Source organism: Haemorhous mexicanus, chromosome 3 (genome assembly GCF_027477595.1).
Source record: "Haemorhous mexicanus isolate bHaeMex1 chromosome 3, bHaeMex1.pri, whole genome shotgun sequence".
NCBI lineage: Eukaryota > Metazoa > Chordata > Aves > Passeriformes > Fringillidae > Haemorhous > Haemorhous mexicanus.
This window is the reverse complement of record NC_082343.1, coordinates 60,736,013-60,751,291: the sequence shown is the minus strand read 5'-3', so window position 1 is coordinate 60,751,291 and position 15,279 is coordinate 60,736,013. Positions and strand designations below refer to the sequence as shown.

Genomic DNA, 15,279 nt, shown 5'->3' with positions numbered 1-15,279 from the left:
TGATGATGAGGAATTACATGGAAAGGCTAGTTTTCAGAGGAGGCCCTGCTCTCGGAATACCACTGAGCCCACCGTGCTTGGACAGCCAACTGGACATGGGGTTCTGCTGGTGTCCAAAGATCTGGTGTCACTTGCCCCAAGCCTCCTTTTGCACCTACTGTACTGTGCTGTTTCAGAACAAATGAAAAAACAGCTTTTGCACAACATATGTTCAGTTCCTATAGTAAGCTATTTTTGCTGTTGGAAGGCCTCAGGCATTACTATCCTTTCAAGCCATACACAAACAAAGAAGGTTTACCACAAAAAAGAGCCTCTGCTATGAGTGTAAGGTTTACCTTTGCTGCCTCACTCAAGATCCTAATTTCATCAAGTTCTATAAAATTTCAATTTATTCAGATTCACCTTATCATTGAATTCTTATTGCTACCTGACCTAAGGTTAACTATACATTCAAAATAAATAAAGAAAAAGATATAATGCCATCAACTGGTAAGGCTGAACCCTTGCTATCTCATTTCTGTTGTACACCAGAACACACTGAGTTTTCAGTGTAGGTGCTCTGCCACAATCAGAATAACAGTGGTCTAGAGGGCTCTAAATGTGCACGTGCAGAAACCAGACTTAAAGATCTAGGCAACACTATCTGCACTGCTGGAGTAGGAGCCAGATGAGCACCTCTTCTCTCCCTAAGCACAGGGATGCATATCCTAGGAGAGACCTTATTTCTAGCTACTAAAAGTTTCCAGTCAGCTTCCTACCCTTTCTCTTGCTTTCCAGCCTGGCTGCAAGAAAATGTGAGTGTGATGGTGTGAAGGGAGCTGCATCTCCTGCTGGCCCACATCTGTTGCCATCTGGTTTGGCCTTACCCAGGACCAGGCTATGCCCATTTTCAGCAGGGGAGGTGCCTGCCACTCACACCTAAGTGTCTGCTGTTGTCAGAGTCCCAGAACACATGCAAATCTGGGTGCAAACGTATCCAGCTAGCTTTGAGGCAGGTATCCCTCAGGAAGACACCTGCCTGGCCCTCACACATGGAACAGGTTACTGGAACAAAAATGTTAGTGCACATTGTTGGACATAATTTGATACATGATAAAAGAGGCATTAAAACCTGGTCTCCTGCCTCCTTCCCCGTAACTTTTAATCCATCTTCTTATCTCCTTTTATGAGGAACTTGTGAGGAAGTCTACATCAAAGGAAAACATACACTTTTATTTTGCTTCAGATGTGTTAACAATATTTATTAAAAACATTTCTGGCCAAAATACCAAAAATCACCTGATGTTCAATTATAAAAATACCACAGCTGCATTTGAAACTTTACCGTAACTACAGTCTAAAAGTGAAACTAAAAAAGTGAAAGTTCCTTGTTGTTTTATGATACACAGGCTGAAAGAAAAGCAGAAAGTAAACAAAAAAGCACAGAAAAACATACATTTATAAAAATGCTTCTTGAATTCTAAAATATATTTGTACCAGAGGGAAAGGTGGCAATTTATAAGACTTTTGATAGGACAAAATTATGTGTGATCATACAAGTGGTTAGACACTGTTTTCACAGTATTCCTTGCAGATTCCGTAACAAAAGCAGAAAAAATAGGAACACATAGGTAGAGACTGCTGCTGAGGTTTTCCAAAGCCTAAAAAAAAGTATGCAACTACCTCCTGTACATTTGGAAAATCCTGGTGCTCAGGCTTACTGCTCTTCTCACAGCTGAACTTCCTTCATGCTTCCTCTGTCTGGTTGTGCCTAGTTAACTGACACTGGCAATGCTCAGCCTAAGCCCTGCCAGCTGAACAGCAGATCGCAACAGGAAAACAGTAAGGAAGAAGTCAACACAGATTAGATTGACATCAACAGATTTGATGTTCAACCAAGATTCTTGAAACTTTCTTCACATGCTTTTAAACTTCATCTTAAGGTTTATGTTTGTAGTGGAGGTGCAGGAAATCAAGTAATTCTACTTGTATTTACCATTTATATAATTACTTTTATTAAATTACCTATATAATTCGTGTAAGGAAAAAAACCCTACAGAACATGCAGTTACGCTGTTTACAATTACTCTGTCAGTTGATGCAATTACTATTAATAGGCTCAGAGACATCACTAATTAATAAAGTTGGAAGAATAATGTAAGAAGAAGTCTGCTACTTCACATTTAAGGCATATGATATCTAAGTTGAGATGCAGAAGGGTGATTTTTCTTTTGGGCTTTGTCAAGAATATATTATAAAGAACCCTCACACATCAAAGTGCTACAGATGCTCAGGAAATAAAGCAAAATAGTAGAGTTATGGCTTGTTTCTAGCTGAATTTTAAACATTAAGAATGAAGCAACATCGGTGGAGTGCATGACACACACCTTACTGATTTTAGTGGGGTTTATATATGCAGAGTGATTTGTGGAAGATTTACCTTTAAACCTTGAGCAGAGGTGTCACTTCCCTCTCTGTTTTGAACACAGTAAGATGTGTTTTATTTGCAATTTTATGTAATCTTATAAACCAAATGTAGTGGATTCTTTTTTCAACTGGGATGGAAAAATGTGTTTCTTCAGCGTCACTGGAAAAGAAATGTAGCCTTGCAAAAAACCTGTCAGAAGAAAATTGTGCATATTAACAACTCTCTTGAGAGCAATAATAGACATTCTTTGCATTTATTCAGCAAATTTACATCCAAATCGGGAAGATGTTGGATTTATCTCAGTTAACACTGAAATATTTGCAAAAATCAATATGGGAAAGTGTTTACTGCTGAAGAAGGAAGAGATAACCTTGCACAGTTTTGTTTGTACCTCTCTGGGATACAGTAGGCAAAATGACCACACCGCTTCAGTGCAACCTGCATTTTCAGTCACAGAGAAGTAGCACATATCCTTAACAGTAGATCCAGTGAATTCTCTCACATCCTTACACCTCCACTGATGACAGGCCCAGCTCTGGGCCTTCTGCGTATGTAAGCAACACACACTGTTGGAGCAGTACTCAGAAAACTCTCTTACTTCTAAATGACTTTCGGTAAAGTGTTCAGGAACATTTTACACACACGAAATTTACACTCTTGTGGCTTATTATCAGTTTTGATTTTGCAACAGTAATATCCCAAACATCTGGCAACACTGTGGACACTAAGACATCTTTCTGTATTTTCTCTGGCCTTCTGATTTCCTTCATTGCCCAAATACATATTTACTGGGGGAAAAAAACCTCAAACTACAAAACAACTTAAAAATCCGATGGATACGAGTAGCCTTGTTCTCAGCTGATGCCAAAATGCATTTTATGCAAAGGTGCAGAACAGAGCTGAATTAGTCTTCAGTTTTCCAGATTAGTGTTGACCCCCCCCCCACACACAGACTTCCTCGCAGATGAATGCTTTGCAGACACGCACTGTACAAAGCCCCTTCACTCGGCACTAAAGCTGGTGTTGGGGGAGCAGACCCATTTTACAGGTAGGCAAACAGAGGCCGGTAGGCACGGCACCTCCTACCGGAGGCTTGAGCAGGGCAAAACAGGAACGACGCGCACCCTCCGGCTAATTCAGCACGAGGTGTGATCCCAAGAAGGGATGCGTCCGCTCGGGGAGACAACCCCGGCTGCGTTTCCATCCCCGCACTGCCCGAGCCGGTGACCCGCGTTACGCGGGAGCCTCTGGGAGCAGAGCGCCGCGGCGGGGCGGTGCGGGGCTGCCCGCGGGCTGTGCCCGGCGCACGGCCCCGGCCCGCCCCGCCCCGCAGCCCACTACGGCCCTCCGGCAGCGGCGCCGCGGGCTCGGGAGCGGCCCTGCGGCCCCGCCCCGGCCCGGCCCGCCCCGTCGGCAGCTCATTGATGAGCCGCGGGCCTTTGAGGAAAGGGCGAGTGCGCCGAAACCGCTGCAAAGCCATGATTTTTCAAGCAGCAGCGCAGCCTGGGAACTTTGCATGTTTCGCCATTTTTCACATCCTGACTCATATCGGTATCAAAAAACGTGTTCTCTGGAGCTCATCGGACACCCGCCGCCCCTCCCGCCGCCGCGGCGGCAGGCAGCATCCACGCCAGGCAGCAGCAAGGGGAACTATAGCAGAAATCCCCGGCGGCCAGGCAACCGCAGCCAAGCCCCGGGCAGCCCCGGGCCCCTCCGAGTTCCCTTTCTATTGCCGGCGGGGCTTGTTCGCCCCCGAGGGCTGCAGCCCGCACGCCACGCAGGGAGCGGAGCAGGTGCACCCGCCAAGGCCCACCCTCCCCCCGTCGGCGGGAGGCACCTGCGTGGGCCGGGGGGTGGTCGCAGGGTCCCGCCCGAGAGTTCTCGCCCCACGGCGAGACCCGCCTTCCCCACCCGCCGTGCCCGGGGGAGAGGGGCTGCCCCCTGTCCCGACAGCACCATCAGCGACAGCCGCAGGGCGCGGGCACGGGCACGGGGGGGCTGCGGACGCGCCGTCGAGGGCCCGCGGCCCGGGAGCGGCGGCGGCGTTGGCGCGGGCGGCTCCCGCCGCTGCCGCGCGGGATGGGCGGGGCGGGAGGGCCCCGTGGGGCGCGCGGCCCCGGTCCGCCCGCCCCGCGCCCCGCCGCCGCGGCACGGGCCCGCCAGGCGCCTGCGCACTGCAGGGGCGCCAGATTTGGCGGGAGGGGGAGTGTCCAAGGGCCCTTTGTTTGATGGCATCTCTGTTTACAGAGTTTACTCTTTAATCTCAACCTGTTTCCTCCTCCTCCTCCCGCGGCTCCTCGGCACTCCCGTGCGCGGCGGCGGAGCGCCCAGGCGCAGCCCGGCAGCAGGGCGCGGCGGCGGGCGCGGGCTCGGTCTCCCCCGTCCTCCTCCCCCAGCGGCCGGTGCGAGGATGTCCCGGAGACCCCGGCACAGGTAACCCGCTGTCTGCGGGCGGGGGACGGCCGGCTGCGCTCCGCGCCTGTCAGACGGGGCGCGGGACGGGAGAGGGGCAAAGCGGCAGCAGGCAGCCGGCTCGCCCGGCGGACGGGCGGGCAGCCCCCCGTCCTCCGTGCACCTGGTGTACTCCGCCCCCAGTGTCGAGGCGCTCCCCTCCTCCGGAGGCGCCCGGGGAGCTGCAGCCCAGCGGGACGAGCCGCGGAGCCGCCGGTGCCGGGGCGCTCGGGCCCCGCGCTGCACGCCTGCGGGGGGCCAGTGCTCGCCGCCCGCAGGAGCCGGCACCGAGCCCGACGGAGCTGCGCGCCCCGCAGCCGCAAGGCGGGACAATGTCTGGCGGGCTCGGCGGCGGCAGGTAGCGCGTCCCGTTCCATTCATTCATTCATTCCCGGCCGGGTGAGGCGACAGGTGGGCGGCGGGTGCGGGGACTCGGTTCGCTCCTTCGACTTTTTGTTTCCTTTATTCGTGCGGCCCTTTCGCCCTTGGAAGCGCGTCTCTGGCCTGAGGGGCTTAGCTTTTTCCCGGTACACGCCACTCGGCACATGCCGGAGCGCGGCAGCGCGGGCGGGGGGCTGCGGGTCCGACGGAGCGCTCGGCCGGAGCTGTCACCCGCGCCCGCCCGCCTGCCGCGCACCCGGGCCAGGGCGATCCCTGCCACGCCGCGCCAGGGGCCGGGGGCGGCGGTGCCCCGGGGGTGGCGGACTGGACCGGACGGGGCAGTAGCGCCGCGTGGCCGCGTCCGTGGTCCCGCTGCCGCGCGGGCGCACCGAGCGGGGTTGTTGTCTAATTAGCCGGGGACGGCGGGTCGGACACGTGGAGGCTTTTTTCTCTTTGCAGCCCGGCATCCTCCCCTCCTCCCCTCTCCTTTGGCTGGCTGTCACAGGGGAGAAGGTCGCAGCCCTGCCTGTCTCTTCCCGGGTGCCAGCCCCGTCCGGTGGGACAGGGGGCTTGGTGGGCTCTTTCTAAGGGAGAGGGGCTTGCGGTGCGGGAGGAGGCGGTGAGAGCCGCTGGGCGAGCGCCGGGCTGTACTTTGAGTGTCAGAGCGGGACTGTCGCTAGAGCTGGCGGTGAATCACCCGGCCCGTCTCTCCCGAAAGAGAGGGACAGCTACCGCTGCCTCGCGGGCGCCTCCCGCAGGGACACGTCCGCCGCTCGGGGCTGGGAGGCCGGAGCCGCTCGGTGCGGTGTCCGCCTGATCCAGCGGGCGCGGCGCCGGCGGGAGCGGGCGCGGGCTCTGCCCCGCGGGGCTGGTGCCCGAATTCCTTCAATCACGGTAACAGCAGCGAGTCATTTCCTCTACACCTTTTTTTTTTTTCTTTTTTTTTTTTTTAACCTCTCCCTTTTTTTCTTTTTTTTTTTTTTTTTTCCGCTTTTTCCCCCGTGTATCGTTGCACAAGCCGGTTCCCTCGGCGATTAGCGCAGCGCTGACGGGCGGCCGGGGGACTCCCGCTGTCCCGGCCGGGCGGAGCGCCGTGATGTGCCGTGCCGTGCCGAGCCGAGCCGCCTGGGGGGACGCTTCAGGGCTGCGGCCGGAGGTGCAAAATAAAGTTTTAGAGCACCGCTGAGGGCCAGGTTGACTGAAGAAACTACCGAGCGTCCCGGAATCCCCGGGCACTTTTCTCCTGCTGGAGAACGCAGGTAGTACAGTGAAGTTTGCTCGGTTCCGCGGTGCCAGCGAGGCCCCAGTCATTTAAATAACCCTGTTACAGAACTGGCCCCTCACTGAAGTCCTTAAACGCGTTGGCCGCTGGTGCTGTGCTGCTGCTGCAGAGCGGCGTTTCCCTGCGGCGCAGAAAGCGCCGCCGATGGATGCATACCTGCTGGTTGCCGTCTACGGAAAACTCATTTTCAAAATGATACTTGGAAACTGTGCCACAAAACTTCCTTTGGCATATGGGCAGCGGCGCAGCTGTCTCTGTCACTGAGAAAAGTGAATCTGCTTTGAGCGGCGGCTGGGGCCGGAGCCACGCTTGTGGCAGCTGGAGCGTGGGAGCTTTTGCTCAAGCAAGGGAGGCTCCAGCTGCCAACGAGGGGTGCGTGTGGAGCGGGAGCTTCCATCGGGGCTTACTCCCAGTGGTTATGGGGCCTGGAGAATAGGCAGTGAATCGTGGGGCTGCCGGACTGCGGCGCGGTGGGCGCGAGTTGAGGGTGGCAGTGATGGGCTGGGTGGGTGAGTCAGGGGCACCTGGCAGAGGCTGCAGGATGACCACACACATCACAGCAGGCTGTGGAAAACTTTTTACATGCAGCATGTAAGCGTGTTCTTTCATGACACAGGCCAGAAAACAGGGTGGAAGATGTAGGGTGTGATTAGCCCAGTACTTTTAAAGAATGTGTGTTCAGCAGCTTGCCTTTCGGAGGTGTTCGCATCTTGACAGTCACTGTGCTTCACTGCAACTTAATTGAAAGTAATCTCCTGAAAACAGGTTAACAGCATAAACAGTGCCTGTTAATTTTATTACAAAATAACTTTATTTTAATGTCTTAGTCATACTTTTAACATACCGCAGCATGCCATGCCATCAGATATATCACAGTTTTTAATCTTAATGACACTGACCCCTTTCTAACACGTGTGGCTAGCAGCTCTTAGCCGAAGTATCAGAACTGCTGCTCATGCCTTAGAAGTAAAATACTGACCACCAGAAAGGCATGTCTTGTTGCAAAATGCTCTAATTTAGATTTAGTTAGCTAGGTAGAGAAGGTGTTGTTTGTGAAAAGAGTCGTGGAGTCCTTTCTACCCATAGATAGCCTCTGGGGAAATCCCTTAGTCATGAATTAGGTGAGCAGAGTATTTCAAAAACAGTATGAGGGATTTAGAAATAGACTAGAGGTAATAAAGTTATAGAAATGGAGAATACAGAAGGGCTCAGTCAGTCATTTGTTGGTTGCAGGATTAAACAAACTTGTCCTCAGTCCTTATCTGTCCAAACCCATAAATGGAGGGCATATTTTATATTAGAGCTTATTGCATGTTAATGCTGCCACTTACTGTCTTTGCTTATTGTAAAAACTTGTGCCTTCTATATAGGGCCCATAAACATTTTCTCAGACAAAGTTATTGTTTAGCTTTCTGTTTTGCTACACAGTCAGTTTTATTTTGGAGCAGTATGACAATCTGCTGTATTAAACATACAGAAACACTAATACTTTTCAGAATGTGTATGTCATGAGTTAAAGATCTGAAACATGTACTCGTGTACTGGACACAGCCTCTAGTTGTCTTTATTGTCCCAAACATTGTATTTTAATTTGAAACCTTCATTGGCTGAAAGTTTGCCAAATGTGTAATTCACCACTGATCTAACATTAGGAGCAGGTCTAAACATGCACAGTAATACGAAGGTTGCCAACCCTTTGCCTGTATCTGTGGATACCAAAAACAGCAGAACCAGTTCAGAATACTAGAACAACAGAATGCAGAACAAAATCTTGTTGTGCAAGTTTTAAAACTTTTATCTGTGTAACCTTTGTAAGCATTGTAGTGGGGGGTTTTTTTGTGTTTTGTAATTAAGTAGCTCAAGTCCTCATGCTCCACTCTGTCTCACTGTGTTTCCTTTTGCAGTATATATAGTAGTGATGATGATGAAGAAGATGTTGAGGTGTATGATCATGACTATGATGGTCTGCTTCCTAAGACTGGAAAACGCCACTTGGGAAAAACCAGGTGGACCCGCGAAGAGGTAAATCCAAGGTCATTCCTCTCCTGCATGTAAAAAGATAAGAGAGAGCATGGATCAAACTCTTCTCCAAAGTGCTTCATGTTCTTCACCATATTGCTAATCTCCAAACTTACTTCAGTGACAGTCCCATATCTGAGGACAACTTTTTTGACCCACTAGCTACATTTCATGTTTTATTTAACTTTGAGCATAGTTATTACCTTTTCAATAAAATATATAAACACGACTTTTTAAGTTCCACCATGCTCTGTGTTAAAGAATGTGATGTGTGAATCTCTGTGTAATCCCTGTTGGGGAAGCAGATTCCAAATCACCTGTAGCAGTGCTTCCTTGTTGCTACTTTCCTCTTTATGTTTGGAAACTGTTGCTATGCGAGAACCCACGTGTGTTCAGTGTCCCACAGCAGCAAACCACTGTGGCAAAAACTGCTGCAGTCCTTCTGTACCACTGGAATTTTTTAGTTTAATTGCACTGTTATGATTCCAAGTGGAAGTAAAGTAAAAGCTGAACGAGAGAAATCCAGCAGTACCAAAACTGAGCCTTCAGAATGTATTTTGCTTTTCAAGGTCAGAATTAGTTGTGATACCCTTGTGCTGACTTTCTGGGGAAATTGTGGTATCAGACTCCTCTGCCAGATGGATCTCCTTTGGCCATTTAACTGGTTTGAGTTTGTTGTGGAACACATTAATACAGTTCTTGAGTTGTGTTTTGACTTTCTCTTCTCTAGCAATGTGTATTGATGTAAAAACAGTGGCAGGTCACCCCTTGCAAGCTTTTACTTTACTTATTTTAGATCATTGTCTGCCCTTACAAAGGTGGATGTGGTTGTGATGTGGCCAGGGAGGAAAGGATGGCCATGAGGTCCAAAGGCTATTGTCCTGTTGCATGAACTGGGAGCGTACTGGGAGGTGCTAACTGGGGAAGGAGAGGGTTACTCTCCTCCTCTTATCTCCTGGGGCATTGCTGGTTTGTTTTACTCTATCTCGATCTTTCCCAGTACATAAGATTGATTTCTTTTGTCTTTGGGGTCTATATTCCTGACCTTATCATTAAAAAGGTTGGGCCAGTTTTTTTGCTATTTACAAGTATGCAAAACTCCCTTGCAGAGAACAGAAGCAGAAAGAAACTGTTGGTTTTATTGTGCGTTTATTGTAGGTGGATAGGCCACGAGCAAATCACTGGAACTCCCACTACTTGCAAGACATATAAAGCCTAAGGCTGTGATTTTCAGAGGTTCCCAGGTAGCTGAGTGCCTGACTGTTACTGAATTTCAAGGTTATTCTGATGCTTGGCATCTAAACACCCATTTCCTCCTGTAAATCCAGTCCAAGAATAACAGTTGCAGTGCTTTGAGGAGTAAAATGGGAATGTATACTGTGAGTCAAAGAATTGCACAGAAGTCAAACTTTCTCCTGCAACACTGTAAAGAACCTACGAAAATCCAAAGGAGTAGAAAAATCTTATGCTCTAGGAATTAAAAGCCTGCAAAGTCTACAGACCATCCCCCCTTACACTCAGAAAGCAGAAGTAGATGCATAAGAAGCTACAAGAACAAATTAAAAAATATTTCATTTGGATAATAGGAGATTGCAATATTAATTCTATCTGGGGGGTGTTTTATGATTCAGGATGAGAAGCTGAAGAAGCTTGTGGAGCAGAATGGCACAGAAGACTGGAAAGTCATTGCCAATTTCCTTCCTGTAAGTGGATATTGGTTTCTGTTTCCAGGCTTAGTAGCAACTTTTTATCAAGGGGTTTCCTTAATAAAGGGGAAGGGGAGTGGTTGCTTTATAGTTACATTTTCAGGGGAGATACAAAACTTCCACAAATGGAGACCTTAGAAATGCAGTTGGATTACTGTGGAAACCTCTACGTTTATTTTTCCTTTCACTTCTCAGAAAGGGTTGGAAAAAGTCAAACAAGCAAAAATGGGGGATGGTGGGACTTGCACAGTAGATGGTCAATGTGACAATGAAACAAAATGTCTCAGCACAGAAAAAAAAAACAAAAACCAAAAACTTTGGTGAATTGTAAATATGATTTTGAAGAAAATTTCTTTGTGTTTGTCTGTTGCTGAAATACTGCATGTGAAAGCATGCCAGCTATTGTGCAGATGGGGAATATAAAATTCTTGTCGTTTTGGTGATGGAGTCCTCAATGCAGAAGTGATGGAAACCTTATCTATTCTGTGAGAAAATTGATAGTTGACCACCTTCTTCTCAGACTTACTGTATCATTCTGTGATGTTTAGGAGTCTTAGTTGGTAGTGAAATACAACAAAACAAGTGTATGTAAATAAGAGCATTCTCACTCTACTTTCATCTTTTCTAAAGAATTATCCACATTGTGTGTTTCACGTTTCTCTAGAATCGGACAGATGTTCAGTGCCAGCACCGATGGCAGAAGGTACTAAACCCAGAACTTATTAAAGGTCCATGGACTAAAGAGGAGGATCAAAGGGTAGGTAATCAGTTTTTCTTTCTGTCTGATTAATGCCTTATGAGCAGATTTCAAGTGTTGGGGGAAAACTCCTGGAAACTTTGGTGGTCTCAACATTATTACAGCCAGAGGCAGATTGTATTTGTGTAGTGCTTTCTAAGTTTGCTATGCAAATAAATTACTGTTGCTTTATAGCACTGTAATGTGGAATTGCAGTCTAGAAATGCCCTAACTATTACCAGATTTTTCCTTTTGGGTAAAAATATGAATGGGAAATGGGGAACCTTAATTGCTATTAGTTTTACTTGGGCAGTTTTGAGAAATGTTGTCAAAAATATTGCTTCACCACAGAAAAAAAAAAAAATTGATTCATCATGCATCATTAAATACAGGCAGTTTTTATGTCCTCCTTTGAAGGTAATAGAGCTCGTGCAGAAATACGGTCCAAAGCGCTGGTCTGTCATTGCTAAGCATTTGAAGGGAAGGATTGGAAAACAGTGCAGGGAGAGGTGGCACAACCATTTGAATCCAGAAGTGAAGAAAACCTCCTGGACAGAAGAGGAAGATAGAATTATTTACCAGGCACACAAGAGGCTGGGAAACAGATGGGCAGAGATTGCAAAGTTGCTGCCTGGACGGTAATGACATATGCTTTTAGCTCTCGAAAAAGGAAAAAGCTGCAGGCCTGAGCAGTCTGTTTTGGTTGCCTCAGGCTGCCCTGTATGAAAGGAAAAAATTTTGGAATCAAAACCTGGGAAGCCAGTGACACCAATGCGCATTTTCCTCAGTGGGGAACTTCACTGTTTGGTCAGTACACTCAGCAGTGTGCTATTTTTTCAGGCTTTTAATGTTTGCCACAGGTAAAAAAGCCAGTAACTGGAGCAAGACCGTAAGAGTTTCCTAAATGTCTGTGCAGTCTTATTTGTGCCTGTGATGACTGTCAAAATTTAAATTTAACAGGGAAGGATCAGGCCCTGCAATTGGAACAAAATTTACATTCAGCTAAGGGTATGTCTTCAACATGAAATCCAGTCTGTTTATTCAAAATTATTTAACAGAAGGCTTCTTCAACTTTTGTAATGCTCTTGAATCATCCAGATGATTTTGACCTGTTAAAAAACCATGCGTAAAATAGGAGAAACTTTTTCCTCAAACTCTGGTCCTGGAAATACTTGTCTCACTGAAAGCTTTTGTACAGCTTGTATATGAACTCAAAGATTCAGTGTCTTACTTGCTTGATTAAAAGTGACTCAAAATGTGGGTAAGAAAATAATGTAAGCTAGGGAGAGGCTTCCCTTCCTACTTTTCTTCCTGCTATTTGATAAAACATCTTCAAGACCTAAATATAAGGCATAAGATCATGATAGCCCTTTAAGCAATCATTCCCTGGGCTGCTTTCACCTTCTAAAAGATAACAAAAAAGGAATCAGCCCTTGGAAATATTTTTGTGGCTTCCACACATCACAGATACTACTTTGAATGATACCATGCAGTGGTGATGTTTTTCAAATAGCAGAGCTATTTTAAAGTGTACTCTTAGGAATCTCACAAAGTTGGTAAGTTTGCTTTTCCTGACTCATATATGTGAGGATTTGAATCTCTGTTTTTCTGAATCTAAAAAAAATCCCAACAGTTTTGTTTACTGAGTTTGTGTGTTCTGCATATCATTGTTGCTGTCCAGGTGACCAGCTGGAAAATTGCTTGGAAGTTAGTCTGTTCACAGCTGTTCTCCACAGTCTTTCTTTCCAGCAATGAGACACAATAAGACTCCACTGAAATATTAAGATATAGGAAGATGATGTTGGCATTCCTTTAGGATAGCCTCAAAGGGAGGTTAGCCTTTGTTGTCTCCTCATTTCATGGGAATGAGGTGAAGATGAAATTATGAATTTCCTATAATTTGAGGATGTAAGTCATGAGAGATTGCTTTAAAAACATGTAAACAACCGTAGCTGGTTTTCTTTTTCCCTAATCTTTATACTGAGCATCTTTCCTGACAAGTTGGGAGTAGCATCTGTAGTGGTAGGGGTAGGATGAAGGTCAGAGAAGAGCTCAGGGTTTAAATAGAAATGCAGACAGCAGTTCCCTGCCCATTGACCTGTCTGAACTGGAAATGCCCGTATTTGAAACTCCTCGAGCGCCTGTATTTCTGTTGCAGAACTGATAATGCCATCAAGAACCACTGGAACTCCACCATGCGCCGGAAGGTCGAGCAGGAGGGCTATCTGCAGGAGACCTCCAAAGCCTGCCACTCCTCAGCACCTGCTGGCTTTCAGAAGAACAACCACCTGATGGCCTTTGCTCACAACCCGTCGCCACCCGCCCAGCTGCCGGTGGCCGGCCAGCCCCCGCTGAGCAGTGACTACCCCTACTACCACATCCCCGAGCCACAGAACGTGAGTGCCTGGAGATGGCAGTGGGCAGGGCTGCTTGTTCTGCCTCACCGAGCAGATGGGTGCAGCTTAGCCATGCCTGCTTTCAGCTCGGAGGATTTTCTTCGTCTTGGTGGACTTGGATGTGTTCAATGTCAGATGAGGATTTCTTTGACTTTTTGTTCAGTGGTGAAAATAAGTACATTTCAGACTGGTGGTGTTCGGGTGGTGGAACTGGGTACAGCAGGTTTAATGCCTTGGGAGCAGTTTACATATTTCTTACGAGTTGGGAATATTAAGTTTCTTGAATATCAGTTGAATCTGGTTAATTCTGTGTTCCATGTCAAAATCTCTTTAGTAGTATTCTGTTTATGGGTTGCCTGCCAGAACCAAGTGAACAAGTATTGTTTTTAATCAGATTTCTTGTCTATTAATGATTAATAATGAAACAGGCTCCTGCTTCAGACAGTTGCATTGTAGAGTTTTAGATGATAATAAATTGCATCTTTTGCTTTTTCACTTCAATTTAGAAAATCCTTACAAATGTGTCTATAAATTATTCATCTTTTCTCGTTCAGGAAGGGTAAATATTTCATATATGAATTTTCTTTCTTCCTCTCTAATGCTTGCTGTCATATTCATAAAAACGTGATTACTTTTCGTGTAAACATTGTTATTTTCTTGTTATTTCATCTCCACAGACTACAAATATTAAGTACCTAACACCAAAGTATGTTTAACACAAATTGACAATGCACGCAGATATTATGATAGAAATAATCAATTTTTGCTTTTTGACCTAGGTTCCTGGTCAGATCCCGTATCCAGTAGCACTGCATGTAAATATTGTCAATGTACCTCAGCCAGCTGCTGCAGCTATCCAGGTAGATAACTTGAACTTTATTTCAGGAGTCAATTTCTTAAATATTTGATAAACTAAAATGCAGACATTGTGCATTAAGGAAACATTTTAATGTATTAAGTGTGGTGAAAAGAGAAAATGGGGAAGGTCGGGGAGTTCTAACATGGCTAATAATTGCTCCTTCTGAAGTGGATTTTAAATGCAGTAGTTGACATCTGGTGTGATGGCCTTCACTTTCTCCATTTCAAATGTCCATACTGAAATTCAGCAGAGATTTTGGTGGTGGACAACACAATTGACATTTGTTTCATCTTGGAATCTAATTTGGCTGTTATAACCACAGGTCGGCAAACCATGAGCATTTTAGTTGCTACATCCTATCAGACCTTTATCTTTTCTTTTCCCTTAACTCTTAATTTCAGAGACACTATAATGATGAAGACCCTGAGAAAGAAAAGCGAATAAAGGAATTAGAGTTGCTACTAATGTCGACTGAGAATGAACTGAAAGGGCAGCAGGCATTACCAGTAAGATTGTCACTGTGTGCTTGGATGGAGGGATAGCAGCCTTACCCCAGTGCTTGTCTTTTTAACTTTTTACTCCCCCTCTGCCTTCAGTACTAATCAAGGCTCTATATTTCCGTTTTTAAAGGATGAAACATAGCACATATGTAATCTGTATCTGCTTTGTAAATTATTTTACTGAAAAAAAATCCGAAAATGTTGCAGGTATCTTACTTTGCAAAGTGGGAGCAGGATTGGGCTCCGTAGCATGATGTAATGTTGGAAACATGATGATTGTACAAAAATTGAAAATCCCAGACCTTTAATCAATAACGGGATCTGTGTTTCTTGAAAGTGTGCAATGGTTCATGTGATGAAAATGTAGTGCCTGTGCATTTGATTTTTCTTCTCTGTTGTATTCTTTCCTTCAGCTGTGTTTTATGTATTTCATAAGCTTCAGACTTGGTGCATGTTTGAGAATTTGTTTTACTCCTCTGAATAATGTTAGATTCTTCATAACTGCATGTGTGGAGCAAGTGCTGGCTATTACTGAAGTCTCA

At 46.6% G+C, this 15,279-nt stretch overlaps 1 protein-coding gene across 3 annotated transcripts in view; it reads left to right on the top strand.

The window, feature by feature from the left end:
- The first annotated feature begins 4,682 nt into the window (after nucleotides 1–4,682).
- The window catches only part of MYB (MYB proto-oncogene, transcription factor), a 28,199-nt gene continuing 17,602 nt past the window's right edge, over nucleotides 4,683–15,279 (top strand). For 2 of the 3 annotated variants that reach the window (XM_059842039.1, XM_059842041.1), the window contains exons 1-8: nucleotides 4,691–4,840; nucleotides 8,426–8,543; nucleotides 10,172–10,243; nucleotides 10,911–11,003; nucleotides 11,400–11,620; nucleotides 13,141–13,378; nucleotides 14,158–14,238; nucleotides 14,639–14,743. In XM_059842039.1, coding sequence (XP_059698022.1) covers nucleotides 4,818–4,840; nucleotides 8,426–8,543; nucleotides 10,172–10,243; nucleotides 10,911–11,003; nucleotides 11,400–11,620; nucleotides 13,141–13,378; nucleotides 14,158–14,238; nucleotides 14,639–14,743 — 951 coding nt within the window. In that variant the 5' untranslated portion in view covers nucleotides 4,691–4,817. Of the gene's footprint in view, nucleotides 4,841–8,425; nucleotides 8,544–10,171; nucleotides 10,244–10,910; nucleotides 11,004–11,399; nucleotides 11,621–13,140; nucleotides 13,379–14,157; nucleotides 14,239–14,638; nucleotides 14,744–15,279 lie in introns of all 3 variants that reach the window. The other variant, XM_059842040.1, reaches the window with a different exon arrangement.